Genomic DNA, 13,739 nt, shown 5'->3' with positions numbered 1-13,739 from the left:
ATGGACTTTAAATATTTGAAGGAGTACCTGGGCTGGCTGTACTACCAGTACCTGCTCATCACAGGCATATATGTGCTTGAGCCCTGGGAGCAGTCCATCTTCAACTCTGTCCTCTTCTCCTCCATGGCCATGGTCATCTACACCTCCTACACCTTCGTGCCTGTACACGTGCGTCTGGCACACAAGTTCTTCTCCGGAATCTGCGGGGAACAGCCAGAGAGCACCATGGCACTCATAAACTAAGCAGTGGATGGATGGGATGGATGGCAGGAAGGAGATTGGGAATGAGAAGGGAGGACCCCCTATCTAAGATCTTGACATTTGACCTTGACCTCACTTGACTCGATGGCCGTCTGACCTCTCAGTTCTCTCTCACCACCCTCTCACCATACAGTCACCCACTACTCCCACAATCCACAATACTCTACTACCTACTCAGCAAAGGAAGGCTGAGTTTAGGATGTTTCCCCTTACCCCTGGTATTATACTATACATCACTGTACGCTACTTTCACACCTTTGCTGTGAAACGCCTTGTTTTTTCCAGAAATATGAAATGTGGTTTGTTCTTTTTTATTCTTCTCACTCTGTAATAGTGTGAATGCATATCACATCTCTGTGTTTTGCATTTGCCTGCAGGTAATGCCACTTATCTCTGACTGTTGACGGCTGTCTGATATAGGGTGAGACATTACCGATCACAATACATTTACATGCACTTAAACCCACTGGACAATGCTAATGATGACCATTGACTGCACTCCAATTACTGAGTCATAAAGCAAATCTTTCCCTAGACTAGTCTCCTGCTATACAACGTAATCAGAGACATTGAGACCAGGCAAAGATTACAAGGTTTTTAAATTTTCCTCCCAACCCTAAATATGTCTGATGATTTGTCAATGAATACATTGATCAAACTGAACAATCATATCCTTGTGTGCACAGCCCTGTCCTCCATCCGCAGTGTTTTTACTGTTGCTATGCTTGGCAAGAGGAAATATTAGCTCTCTGGTTCAGGCTTTGCTTTGTCATTGACTTAAGGACCTTCTGATTTAGTCTGTATATGATTTGTAACTATATTTATATTGATATTTATATGCACTGGTAAAGCTTGGCTGGTTACAATGTAAATTACGAAAAACAGTTTGTTTTCTCTTGTGGCCATGTACAGTACATTCAGGAAGTATTCAGACCCCTAGACTTTTTCCACATTTTGTTACTTTAGTCTTATTAAAAATACCCTATAATGACTAAGCAAAAACAGGTTTTTAAGAAAAATCATAGCAAATTTATTAAAAATGAAAAACAGAAATACCTGATTTACATAGGTATACAGGCCCTTTGCTATGAGACTTGAAATTGAGCTCAGGTGCATCCTGTTTCCATGGATCATCCTTGAGATGTTTCTATAACTTGATTGGAGTCCACCTGTGGTAAATTCAATTGATTGGACATGATTTGGAAAGGCACATACCTGTCTATATAAGCTCCCACTGTTGACAGTGCATGTCAGAGCAAAAACTAAGCCATGAGGTTGAAGGAATTGTCCGTAGAGCTCCGAGACAGGATTGTGTCGAGGTACAGATCTGGGGAAGGGTACCAAAACATTTCTGAAGCATTGAAGATCCCCAAGAACAGAGTGGCCTACATCATTCTTAAATGGAAGAAGTTTGGAACCATCAAGACTCTTCCTAGAGCTGGCCGCCCGGCCAAATTGAGCAATCGGGGGAGAAGGGCCTTGGTCAGGGAGGTGACCAAGAACCTGATGGTCACTCTGACAGAGTTCCAGAGTTCATCTTTGGAGATGGGAGAACCTTCCGGGAGGACAACCATCTCTGCAGCACTCCACCAATCAGGCCTTTATGGTAGAGTGGCCAGACGGAAGCCACTCCTCAGTAAAAGGCACATGACAGCCCGCTTGGAGTTTGCCAAGATTCCCTGGTCTGATGAAACCAATATTGAGCTCTTTGGCCTGAATGCCAAGCGGAGGAAACCTGGCACCATCCCTACGGCGAAACATGTTGGTGGTAGCATCATGCTGTGTGGATGTTTTTCAACTGCAGAGACTGGGAGACTAGTCAGGATCGAAGGAAAGATAAACGGAGCAAAGTACAAAGAGATCCTTTATGAAAACCTGATCCAGAGCACTCAGGAACTCAGAACTGGGGCGAAGGTTAATTTTTCAACAGGACAACGACCCTAAGCACACAGCCAAGACAACAGTGGAGTGGCTTCAGGACAAGTGTCTGAATGTCCTTGAGTGGCCCAGCCAGAGCCCAGACTTGAACCCGATCTAACATCTCTGGAGAGACCTGAAAACAGCTGTGCAGCGACACACCCTATCCAACCTGACAGAGCTTGAGAGGATCTGCAGAGAATGGGAGAAACTCCCCAAATACAGGTGTGCCAAGCTGTAGCGTCATACTCACAACTCGAGGCTGTAAAAAATGCCAAAGGTGCGTCAACAAAGTACTGAGTAAAGGGTCTGAATACATATGTAAACGTGATATTTCAGTTTTTTATTTTTAAGACATTTAAAAAAAAAAACGAAAAAACAGTTTTCGCTTTGTCATTATACATTTACATTTAAGTCATTTAGCAGACGCTCTTATCCAGAGCGACTTACAAATTGGAAAGTTCATACATATTCATCCTGGTCCCCCCGTGGGGAATGAACCCACAACCCTGGCGTTGCAAGCGCCATGCTCTACCAACTGAGCCACACGGGACCATTATGGGGTATTGTGTGTAGATTGATGAGGGGGAAAAAACAATTGAATCCATTTAACAATAAGGCTGTAAAAGTCAAGGGGTCTGAATACTTTCGAATGCACTGTACATTACTGAATATGTTGTTTTCCTTCAAATGAAAGTGCTTTTATATCCTTTCGGTAAGCCTAATCATTAGTGGTCGAGACATTTCTGATGGCTTGATCACAGAGTTGCGTTAGGACAATGGATCACTGTGTGGCCTTAAACATTTACTGATATCTATGGTATATTTGTCTCTCATCACTGGATTCTTCAGAAATAAAGCAATTTTACAAATGTGAAAGAATGATCTGTTGGTGTTTACATTTAACTGTATTTGCATTCAAGACCTAAACTAGAGAAACAGAGTAGTGTTGATTTCAGTGCAGCTGTTTTGAGTCAAGTGTATTGATTTGATCTTGCACAGTATGTTTAGTGTTAATATATTTGTGTACAGTATATTATATAACAGGAAAATATTATTGCCTGCTGACCTGCTGTATAATGTAAATGGGGTTGCAGAGTGGTCATGACTGAAAACAAATCAAAATGACAACAAAAGCCTGGGTGGCACATTCCACTTCTAAGGGACAGCTGTGAGTCCAGGGCGTTGAGAGGGCTGTGCCACCCAACCAGTTCCCCCTCAGAGTACAGGAATTAGTGACCAGGGGTTTGGTTTACACACATCCTTTTATCTGGAGGCGTATTATTATTCTCCTAAGGAGGACTGTTACTTCTTACCACAGTAGGCTACCAGGCTGGTGTAAAGCCTAGAAGAAGAGACTACTGTACATTTATTTCCCTCTCTCTCTCTGCCTATGCATCTGTTAATCTTGCTCTTAAATAATGGCACATGTATACTCTGAACCGTAGACAATGGGAAGTATTGTGTTCACCAAAACAACTTGAAAACCCTGTAAATATGTAGAGAAGTGTTATGACCATTGCTAATACTCCAGACGGACATACGACAAAGGTAAACAAGAATAAACGACCCAATACAAGACACCACCTGACAATGAAGTTATATAATTCATGTCACTTAAAAGGGATTGTGACATTTAACCCTCATACTACCAACATATTTTACATACATGGACTACCGATCATACAATCATGAAGCAAATATCATAGCAAGTCTTATCAAAATATTATAAAACAACCAAAAAATACAGTTTTTTCCTTTAAATAATATACAGCTTTTTTCCAAAGTACAGTCCACATTAGTACTAAAAAGTTGATTTACGATCAGTTGGTAGAATCGTTTAGCGATACACCAGAATTTGAAATATACTTAATATTATTGACAAACAGTGATAATGACCAAAATATGGTTATATATCATTTTTATCATTGGTGAGTAGGATGCTTCAAAAAGCATGTCCAAATCCTTAAAGTCACTTCAAACCAAATGTTATAGCAACCCAAATACCATTACAAGTTGCACATATAGAATATTGGAGGATATTATAGGAGTTCAGCTATTTATATAACATTTTCCGTAAGAATATACACCAATACAGCACCATGTGTACATTCAGAGGGTGGCTGGTTTCTGTATTACAGTTCTACCAAGTATTCATACCACTGACAAACTTGTATGAGCTGTTTTGACTGCAACTAAGCATATATCTAGATTTGGTACACATTTTCATTTAGATTTTGTACACATTTATACCTAGTTATAACCAGTTATACACACCAGTACTTGCCTGAATACTCAGCCTGAAATGAATTCCGCTGCTCTATCGATCGCTACATGCATTGTCTAAATCTGCCATCCTAGAAGTCGTTTGTGTGACTTCAAAATGAGGGGAGTTGTACAAAACAAATGTATCAGCGATTTGATCGTCTATAACAAATCTAACCAGTCAGAGTATCAAAGTTGATAACGTCAGCATGTAGGCCGGTTCTGGCCCAACCTGTCGGTTTCTGGGACCAATCCAAAGAGTCAGAATGTGTTCCCATTCTAGAAATTGTAGGGGGGAGGCAAATCCAGACTCATTGTGGAGACAAAATGTCAGTTTGGCCGGAGCAATGTGGATTTGTAGCCAGGCAACACCAGTACAGCTCCCGGTGTTGATTCTGAGTGTATCTAAGTTCTGTATCGCAGTTCTATTAAGTATTTATACTATTGGCAGACGTTGTATATCATTGGCAGATTTTTATATGTACAAAAATAAGGTAATTTGGGATTTGTACATAGTCATACGATAGATATGTGGTGTAGAAAAGTACAATCTTAGGTGAGTACATCGGGAGCTGTATCTCTGCAAATGATCTGTCTATCTGGTCAAAATCACTGATACAGGTCACCCTCCACCCTCCGGTGAATCTATGTCTACAGAGAAACATAGATTCAAATAAAGTTCTTATCTATCAAATGACTATAGGTGGAATTATGTGTTTTTGGCTGGGGTTAAAATGTCCCCAAAGGACTTTAAAAAGTGTTTAAGTCTATATTGATACAGAAACACTAAATAATGATTTTGATTTGTTAAGAATTTGTTGACTGACAAGTCAGAAAAAATTGAAGAATTGAATTAACCACCTTTAGGCTATGATAAAAAAAATATGCCTCTGTGTTCAAAATGACTTCAGTCGGTAGTATGAGGGTTAAAAATGATGAAGGGTGAAGGAAACTGAAAATTCACATTTACGTTTCTGTTTTTAAAGAGGCTGGCTCTGTTGCTGTTTCATAACCTGGAACTGGACACCACCCCCTTATTCTTTCCAGGAATAATACATATCTTTTCTCTATGGGGAAAATTAAGACCTGAGTTATGCGAGCGTAAATTGAACATTATTCTATTTTTATGTGGGAATGTGGGAAATGCCAGTGCCAGCAAGACGTTTGGGGTGGAGATCAAAAAAGAAATGGACGTGTGGCAGAGGTCAAGTCAAATCAAATCAAATTGTATTTGTCACATGCGCAGAATACAACTAGGGGTCCCGTGTGACTCAGTTGGTAAAGCATGGTGCTTACAACGCCAGAGTTGTGGGTTCGAGTCCCACGGGGGACCAGTAGGGGGGAAAGTACAAAAATGTGTACACTCACTACTGTAAGTCACTCTGGATCAAAGCATCTGGTAAATGACTCAAATGTAAAATATGTCGTCTTCACTGTGAAATGCTTATGAGCCCTTCCTAACAATGCAGAGTAAAAACATGTAATAACATAAGAGGGATATAATATATATCCTAGAATGGAGCTATATATAGGGAGTACCAGTACCAGATCAATGTGCAGGGTTATGAGGTATTTGAGTTAGATATGTACCTGAAGGCAGGGTAAAGTGACTAAGCATCACAATTAGTAAGAGTAAAATAAAGAACAGTGCAGCAGAAAATTATGAGTGTAAAAGTGTGTAATGTGTTGTGAGTGTGTGTATATAGTCTAGTGAGCGTGCATAGGGTCAGTACAGATAGTTTGGGTAACATGAATTGACTATTTAGCAGTCTTATGGCTTGGGGGTAGAAGCTGTCTCGGAGCCTGTTGGTCCAAGAACCAACGCTCTGGTACAGTTTGCCGGAGGGTAGCAGAGTGAACAGTCTATGGCTTGGGTGGCTGGATTCTTTGGCAATTTTTCGGGCTTTCCTCTGACACTGCCTGATATAGAGGTCCTGGATGGCAGGGAGCTCGGCCCCAGTGATGTACTGGGCTGTCCACATCACCCTCTGTAGCGCTTTGTGGTCAAGGGCGTTACATTTGCCATACCAAGCGGTGATGCAGCCAGTCAGGATGCTCTCAATGGTGCAGCTGTAGAACTTTTTGAGGATCCGAGGGCCCATGACAAATCTTTTCAGCCTACTGAGGGGGAAGAGGCATTGCCGTGCCCTCTTCACAACTGTGTCGGTGTGTGCGGACCATGTTAAATATCCAGTGATGTGGATACCAAGGAACTTGAAGCTCTCGACCCGGTCCGCTACAGCGCCGTCGATGTGGGTGTGGGTGTGCTTCCCCCTCTTTCTCCTATAGTCCACAATCAGCTCCTTTGTCTTGCTGACGTTGAGGGAGAGGTTGTTGTCCTGGCAACACACAGTCTCTGACCTCCTCCCTGTAAGGCTGACTCATTGCCGTCGGTGATTGGGCCTACCAATGTTGTGTCGTCAGCAAACTTGATGATGGTGTTGGAGTCGTGCGTGGCCACACAGTCGTGGGTGAACAGGGAGTACAGGAGGGGACTAAGCATACACCCCTGTGGGGCCCCCGTGTTGAGGGTCAGTGTGGCGAGGTGTTGTTACCCTCAACACCTGGGTCCGGCCCGTTAGGAAGTCCATGATCCAGTTGCAGAGGGAGGGGTTCAGTTCCAGGGTCTCTAGATTGGGGATGGACTATGGTGTTGCACGCTGAGCTGTAGTCTATGAATAGCATTGTCACATATTTATTTCCGCTCTTGTACAGGTGGTAGAGGGCAGCGTAAAGTACAATTGAGATTGCGTCATCTGTGGATCTGTTAGGGTGGTATGTGAATTGGAGTGTTTCTGGGATGATGGTGTTGATGTGTGTCATGACCAGCATTTTAAAGCTGGTCATGACATGTGAGTACTATTTAGGCAGGTTAACTTCGAGCTCTTGGGAAAAGGGACAATGGTGGTCTGCTTGAAACATGTTGGGACAAGGAGATTTTGAAAATGTCTGTGAAGACACTTGTCAGCTGGCCTGCATAAAAGGCATTTAGCACGTTTGGGAATTGTGCATCGCTGGGCAACTCATGGCTGGGCTTCCCTTTGTAATCCGTTATCGTCTACAAGCCCTGCCACATAGGACAAACATTGGAGCCAGCGTAATACTATCCCAACTTCCTCCTATATTGTCCTTTGCATGTTTGATGTCTTGTCGGAGGTCGAAGTGGGCTTCCTTGTATGTGTCTACCGTATTCTGACCTTGACTTCATTCCACCACCTTTACGCGCAAAGAAGCCATGAATAGGGTCGAGCGAACCTGCCGGTTCTGTCACGCCCTGACCTACAACACCATAGAGAACCCCGAGGGCTCTCTATGGTCAGGGCATGACTAGATTTTTTTCTTCTAGTTATTGTGTTTCTATGTTGGTGTGAGTATGGTTCTGATGCTGATGATCGTTGCTTCTAATTGGGGATATTGTTTTTGTTTCTGTACGTTCGTTTATTTATTTGTTGTTTGAAGTTTCACCTCAATAAATATGTGGAACTCTACTCACGCTGCGCTTTGGTCCACTCATTATAACGAACGTGACAGAATATCCCACCACTACAGGACCAAGCAGCGTGCCATGGAGGAAAAGGAGATTTGGACATGGGAGGAAATAATGGGTGGATGCGAGACCCTTCCTTGGCGGGAGTCGCCAAGGAGCATAGGAGGACAGCGACAATGCCGGGGTCCGCGGCCACAAAAACCCCAAGATTATTTTTTGGGGGGGGAGGCACAACGGGCGGTCGGTCGGTCGAGGTGAGAGCTAGAGACTGTCGGGGAGTCGATGGAGCAGTGTGAGGAGGGAGATCGGAGAGAGATGTTGGTTAGGTGTATTCTGCAGCGCATTCGCCCTGAAGAGCGCCTCCTCAGCCCGGTACGTCCTGTGCCGGCTCCCCGCACTCGCCCTGAAGAGCGTGTGTCATCCGTCCGGTGAAACCTGTGCCGGCTCCACGTACCAGGCCTCCAGTGCGCCTCCCCAGCCCTGTACGTCCTGTGCCAGCTCCCCGCACTCGCCCTGAAGAGCGTGTCATCAGTCCGGTGAAACCTGTGCCGGCTCCACGCACCAGGCCTCCAGTGCGCCTTCCCAGCCCGGTACGCCCTGTGCCGGCTCCCCGTACTCGTCCACCAGTGCGTGTGTACAGTCCAGAGCCTCCAGTGACGGTCCACAGTCCGGAGCCTCCAGTGACGGTCTACAGCCCGGAACCTCCAGCGACGGGTCACAGTCCAGAGCTTCCAGCGACGGTTCACAGTCCAGAGCTTCCAGCGACGGTTCACAGTCCAGAGCTTCCAGCGACGGTTCACAGTCCAGAGCTTCCAGCGACGGTTCACAGTCCAGAGCCTCCAGCGACGGTCAACGGTCCGGAGCTTCCAGTGACGGTCCACGGCCCGGAGCCCTCTGGGTTCTCAATGGTGTTGTAGGTCAGGGCGTGACTAGGGGGGTTTTCTAGTTATTGTGTTTGTATGGTTCCCAATTGGAGGCAGCTGATGATCGTTGCCTCTAATTGGGGTTCATACTTAGGTTGTCATTTTTCCCACCTGCGATGTGGGATATTGTTTTTGTTTAGTGCTATGTGCACTACGAACTGCACGTCCGTTTATTTATTTGTTGTTTGAAGTTTCATCTCAATAAATATGTGGAACTCTACACACGCTGCACGTTGGTCCACTCATTATAACGAACGTGCACTGTAATTTATAAACTGATATGATAAGAGCTATTGATAAGGGCTAGGTAAAATAGTAAGTGAACAGAAAAACGAATTGAATAAAAAACTACCTGGTCAAAATTGTATTCCACTTCTCCAGGCAGAGGCCAGTCTTTTCTCTGTCCTGCTCTGAAAGAGCCTCATTATTGCAGATGAATTTCAATTAATCATATTGAGTGAAACAATGCACAGGAACCCTATCCTCTCCACCCCTCCCTTCCCCTCCAGATTGGGTTATGCTTCATTAGTGACAGTAGATGAAATCAGAACTCCCTTATCTAATGATCAAATGTAAATAAATAGAGCTATCGGTCTTGACGCTAACTCAGTAAACACAACCACAATGGGCCCAATGCTAAGTAACACTGTTTACGTTTGAACCTCTCACCTTTCTTGGCTTGCTTTGTTGTTGCTTCTCACAGTACAATTCTTAGCATCTCTCTCTCTCTCACACACACACACACACACACACACACACACACACACACACACACACACACACACACACACACACACACACACACACACACACACACACACACACACACACACACACACACACACACACACACACACACACACACACACACACACGTTTGTTTACTATCCTTGTGGGGACCAAATAATTGATTTCCATTAAAAATCTTATTTCCTCTAACCCTAAACCTAACCCTAACCTTAACCCCAACCCTAACCTTAAACCTAGCCCCTAAGCCTAAAATATACTTTTTCCTTGTGGGGACTGGCAAAATGTCCCCACTTTTCTGAATTATCCTTGTTTTGCTACAGTAAAAGCACAAAAACACACACACATCGTGTGTGATCCGTCAGTATGATATTGATCAGGTTTTGAAAGCCTACATTTCTTATGTAAAACACAACACAGTTGTTAGGGCACCCCTAGAGTCTGTATTTCAGTGTTTCCCAAACACGGTCTAGGTCAAAAACCAAAACGTGCACCCCTTGGGGTCCTGAGTTTGGGAAACCCTGCTGTAACTCCACCTATCCATTCACTCACCAATACAGTTTTAGTCGAGTGCAGGGTTGTGGCATTACTAACTTTGTCCCCATGGTAATGAGCAAAGCTTTTGTTTAGTGAGAACTGTGATTGACAAGGAGCAGAGGGAGCCAATTTCATTTACTCACAGAGAGAAAGAAAGACACATATTAACATGATACAGATTTACTATCAAAGCCATGTAAATCTTTAATGAGTGTTTGTTCGTGGATCATTATTTTACTAGTGAATCTATCTGTTCTCTTGGTTCGTTTTCATCAGATTGGATTTGTTCTGGTCCTCTCAGATAGACACACACAATCACAGACAGCAAAGAAAGCCTAACACTAAGCACGTGCCATTTGTACTGTTTGTTTTGAGGGTAGTCTGTTTGCTTTACCGGGTTGGGTGGAGAAATCATTGAGGTCAGTCATTAGACTAGTGTGCGTGCCGGTGTATTTGTGGGAGAGAGGAAGAAAGGGTCCTTTTTGGTTGAACAGGTGTACATCTCCCTTCTACAATGCAAAGATGGAGGTGATCATGGTGAGCACCTGTTTCTGTGGACAGCTGGACGCCCCTCCCTGCTGTCCCCTCATCTCCAGAGACGAGGTGAGCTAGGTAATAGACTGGCCATGGAGTTATAGAATTCCATCACGCCCTGAGCAAACTCAACCTCACATGATCGCTACTGGATTCAAAATAAGGAGGCATGGGAGAGTATGACCGATAGTCACCCCCAGAAGGGTTGGTTAGTAAGTTCATAGCCCATAGCCTTACATGACGACACCACACACAGATTAGGCATGTCACCATGTATATGGTTATGCATGTGGAGAGATGGTTAGGGTTAAAACTGCTTCCCCAGTTCCACTTGTCTTTCTGTCATGTACCATCAGATAATGAGATTGTCCTCTACCTATAGATAAAAGGCAGCAGAGAAATTAATATGAATCATGGTGTCACATTGCAGACCTATTTATGTTATGTAAATATGTGTGCAAGAGTAGCTCAGGACAAATAAGCTTTGGGTCCTGTTGTGTGTATCCAAGGAACAGGACTGGTGGGGAGGCCTCAGTGACTTATTTTATCAAACAACACTGCCACCTAGTGGCTATGGGATGTTAGGAACAGGGGGAGGGCAGGAGAGAGCAGGATTTGAACACACAGGAGCCCAGGGAAGTGGGGTCAGGTCAGGTTTCTAGGTCAGGGTTACCATCAGTAAGTGTGTGGCTTGACATCACTGTGCTCCATTATGGATGATGGTAGAACTGATCGCTCAACCATAACCTATGGTCCCCCTGTCAACCTATTCTCAAAGACATACTGTTAATGTAACATAAACAAGCATCATTTTACCATATATCACTGTTGTTTAGAAAAATCTCTATCCCTCTCTCTCCTTCCCACTCTTTTCAGCCCTCTTCTCATCTGCTCCATTTCTCGTTCTCTCCTTTTCTCAATCAACAGTGACTACTGACCTTCAGACTGACCGGACACAAGACAAGGCCAACACCTGATGCTGGTAAATATGTATTTTTGCCGTCATACTGTAGATTTTGAGGCAAGTCTGACTATAGCCTAATATTTAGCAAATAGTTAAAACATGCTCGTAAGTAAGTATTGCATCTCTATGTTAAAGTGGAATAGGTGTTAAAAATGTTTTGGGTGAACTAGACCTTTATACTAACCATGTGCCTGTTTTGATGAAAAAGAAATCAAACTTTTTTCAATAACTTTTATTTTTCCTTCATGTAATGAATGGATATTTGATAAGTTGTTTAATGCTTATTTGAATTAGCACTTATGTATGCTACGTGCCTTGCATTCAATCCTGGCCCTAGATTTTTTAAACTTCTATAAAATAAAAAGTTTTGGCATATTCTCTAGAAAATGTGTGTTGCTAAACTTTCTTTTTCAGCTATTCTTTATTAGTAAGATGTAGGCCTAAAACAATGGATAGAACACCAAACCCTGTGTGTTGGAAAGAGAGAGAGAGAGAGAGAGAGAGAAAGTGAACGTGTGGGTGGTTTTTAAAAGATTTTCTAATGGTTCTTCGATGACTTAAAGCCTGTCCTTTCTCCACAGGGTCATAGAGAAGTCCATTTGGAGCTCTACACCTGATCATATTCTGGGTTACTCTACCTCTGTGGGACGGGGTCCGACCCGGGGCTAGGGGGCAGGTAGAAAACGTAGGTGGGGGGAAACAAGTGGGTGGTACCAGAGCACTTTTACCTTGCACTCACCTGACCATGACCCTCTTTCTCTCTCTTTCTCTTTCTCCCCTGTAACCCTCTCCCAGACCCTGTTTTCCCCAACTACCCCCACCTCTTTTGGCCCTGGGCTCCTCACTCCCCACAACCCCTTACTCAGGGATCACTCTCCTGGGGTCTCTCTCCATGCAGACACCCCTCTGTGTCTCTGGGGAGTCTGCTTGGGTCTCTGATACCCTTGCCATGCTTCAGCTTCCATCTCACAAGACAATTAGGCTCTGTGCTTGAGTGATAAAAGCAAATACTTTTTTATGCTGCCTTCTTCAGTAACGCTCAATGGTAAACCAACAACCAAGATATTTTAAGAAAATAGGGTGTACCTGTTCTAGATTGACATTTCCATTTCAATATTGAACAACTCAAGAAAAGTGTGTCAGATAATATGAAGGTATTGCTTGGTCTCACTACATAAGAGGCATATATTTATTTGCCAAAACTTCAAGCACCAAAGTCATTAGTTGCTAATTCCAAGGTCTCTAGATTTCACTTGATAAGGCAGGCTGGGCTGTTGAACAAGAATCTGTCTATGGCCAGGTTAGTGTACCAGGGGATAATCTGAGAGGAAAAGGAACTGGTGTTTTGGTAGAGGGCATCAATCAGAAACTAAGACTGACATTTTGATAATGGTTTACTTCAACTGTCATCCTACTCACTAGGGCTAAAAGGAAATGTTCACCCAGGAGGCAAACAACTGTCTGATCTTTCACACATGCACACACTCACACACCTTCCCGCCTGCACTCCTACATCCTCTATACTGACACTTAGAGATCTTCTTTCCATGAAGAGTCTTAGTTAATGTAAAGTACCCATGCAAGTCATCCTGCCTCTGTCCCTGCTCCACTGCTCCTGCTCTATTCTTGACTGTATATGTTTTTCTCCATGGTGCTGTACTGTGGGAGCGCCTGGGGTCACTGGCAGTGCCAGTGTTAGGTGAGTGGGCAGGTGAGCCGTGCTTGTGTTCCTGTGGTGGCGAGGCTGGTAAACTGACCAGTTCTGTTGTGTGGACTGAATGGAGGAGTGAGACTGAGGGGTGGAACCTCAACGAGCCATCTCAGGGACGGACCACGTTCAAACTGCTTGGAAGGAGAGCCAGAGAGATGGAGGGAGAGCAAGAGAGATGGAGGGAGAGCAGGAGGCAGAGCTAATAAGAGGATGCTAATAAGAAGATGCTAATAAGAGAATGCAAAGAGGAGAGGAGAAAGATGGAGGAAGAAAAAATAAGAAACAGGTGATAATTGAATATATGCAAATGGGAGGCACAGTCTTATATATTCTGCCTGGACTACCCCTGGAACCCCCCCCCCCCCCCCCTTTCTCTATTCCTCTCCTTCCATC

At 44.0% G+C, this 13,739-nt stretch overlaps 1 protein-coding gene across 1 annotated transcript; it reads left to right on the top strand.

Annotated features, from left to right (window-relative positions):
- Window positions 1–243, top strand: sptssb (serine palmitoyltransferase, small subunit B). Its single transcript, XM_038961821.1, has one exon. It carries the CDS (start codon window positions 1–3, stop codon window positions 241–243), a length of 243 nt encoding a protein of 80 aa, XP_038817749.1.
- The last annotated feature ends 13,496 nt before the right edge of the window (window positions 244–13,739 follow it).

Source organism: Salvelinus namaycush, chromosome 23, assembly GCF_016432855.1.
Source record: "Salvelinus namaycush isolate Seneca chromosome 23, SaNama_1.0, whole genome shotgun sequence".
NCBI classification, from domain to species: Eukaryota; Metazoa; Chordata; class Actinopteri; order Salmoniformes; family Salmonidae; genus Salvelinus; species Salvelinus namaycush.
The sequence above is the reverse complement of the archived record's forward strand: the minus strand, read 5'-3'. Positions and strand labels throughout refer to the sequence as shown.

Coding starts and splice junctions, on each gene's coding strand:
- sptssb (XM_038961821.1), top strand. CDS start 1: ATGGACTTTAAATATTTGAAGGAGTACCTGGGCTGGCTGTACTACCAG.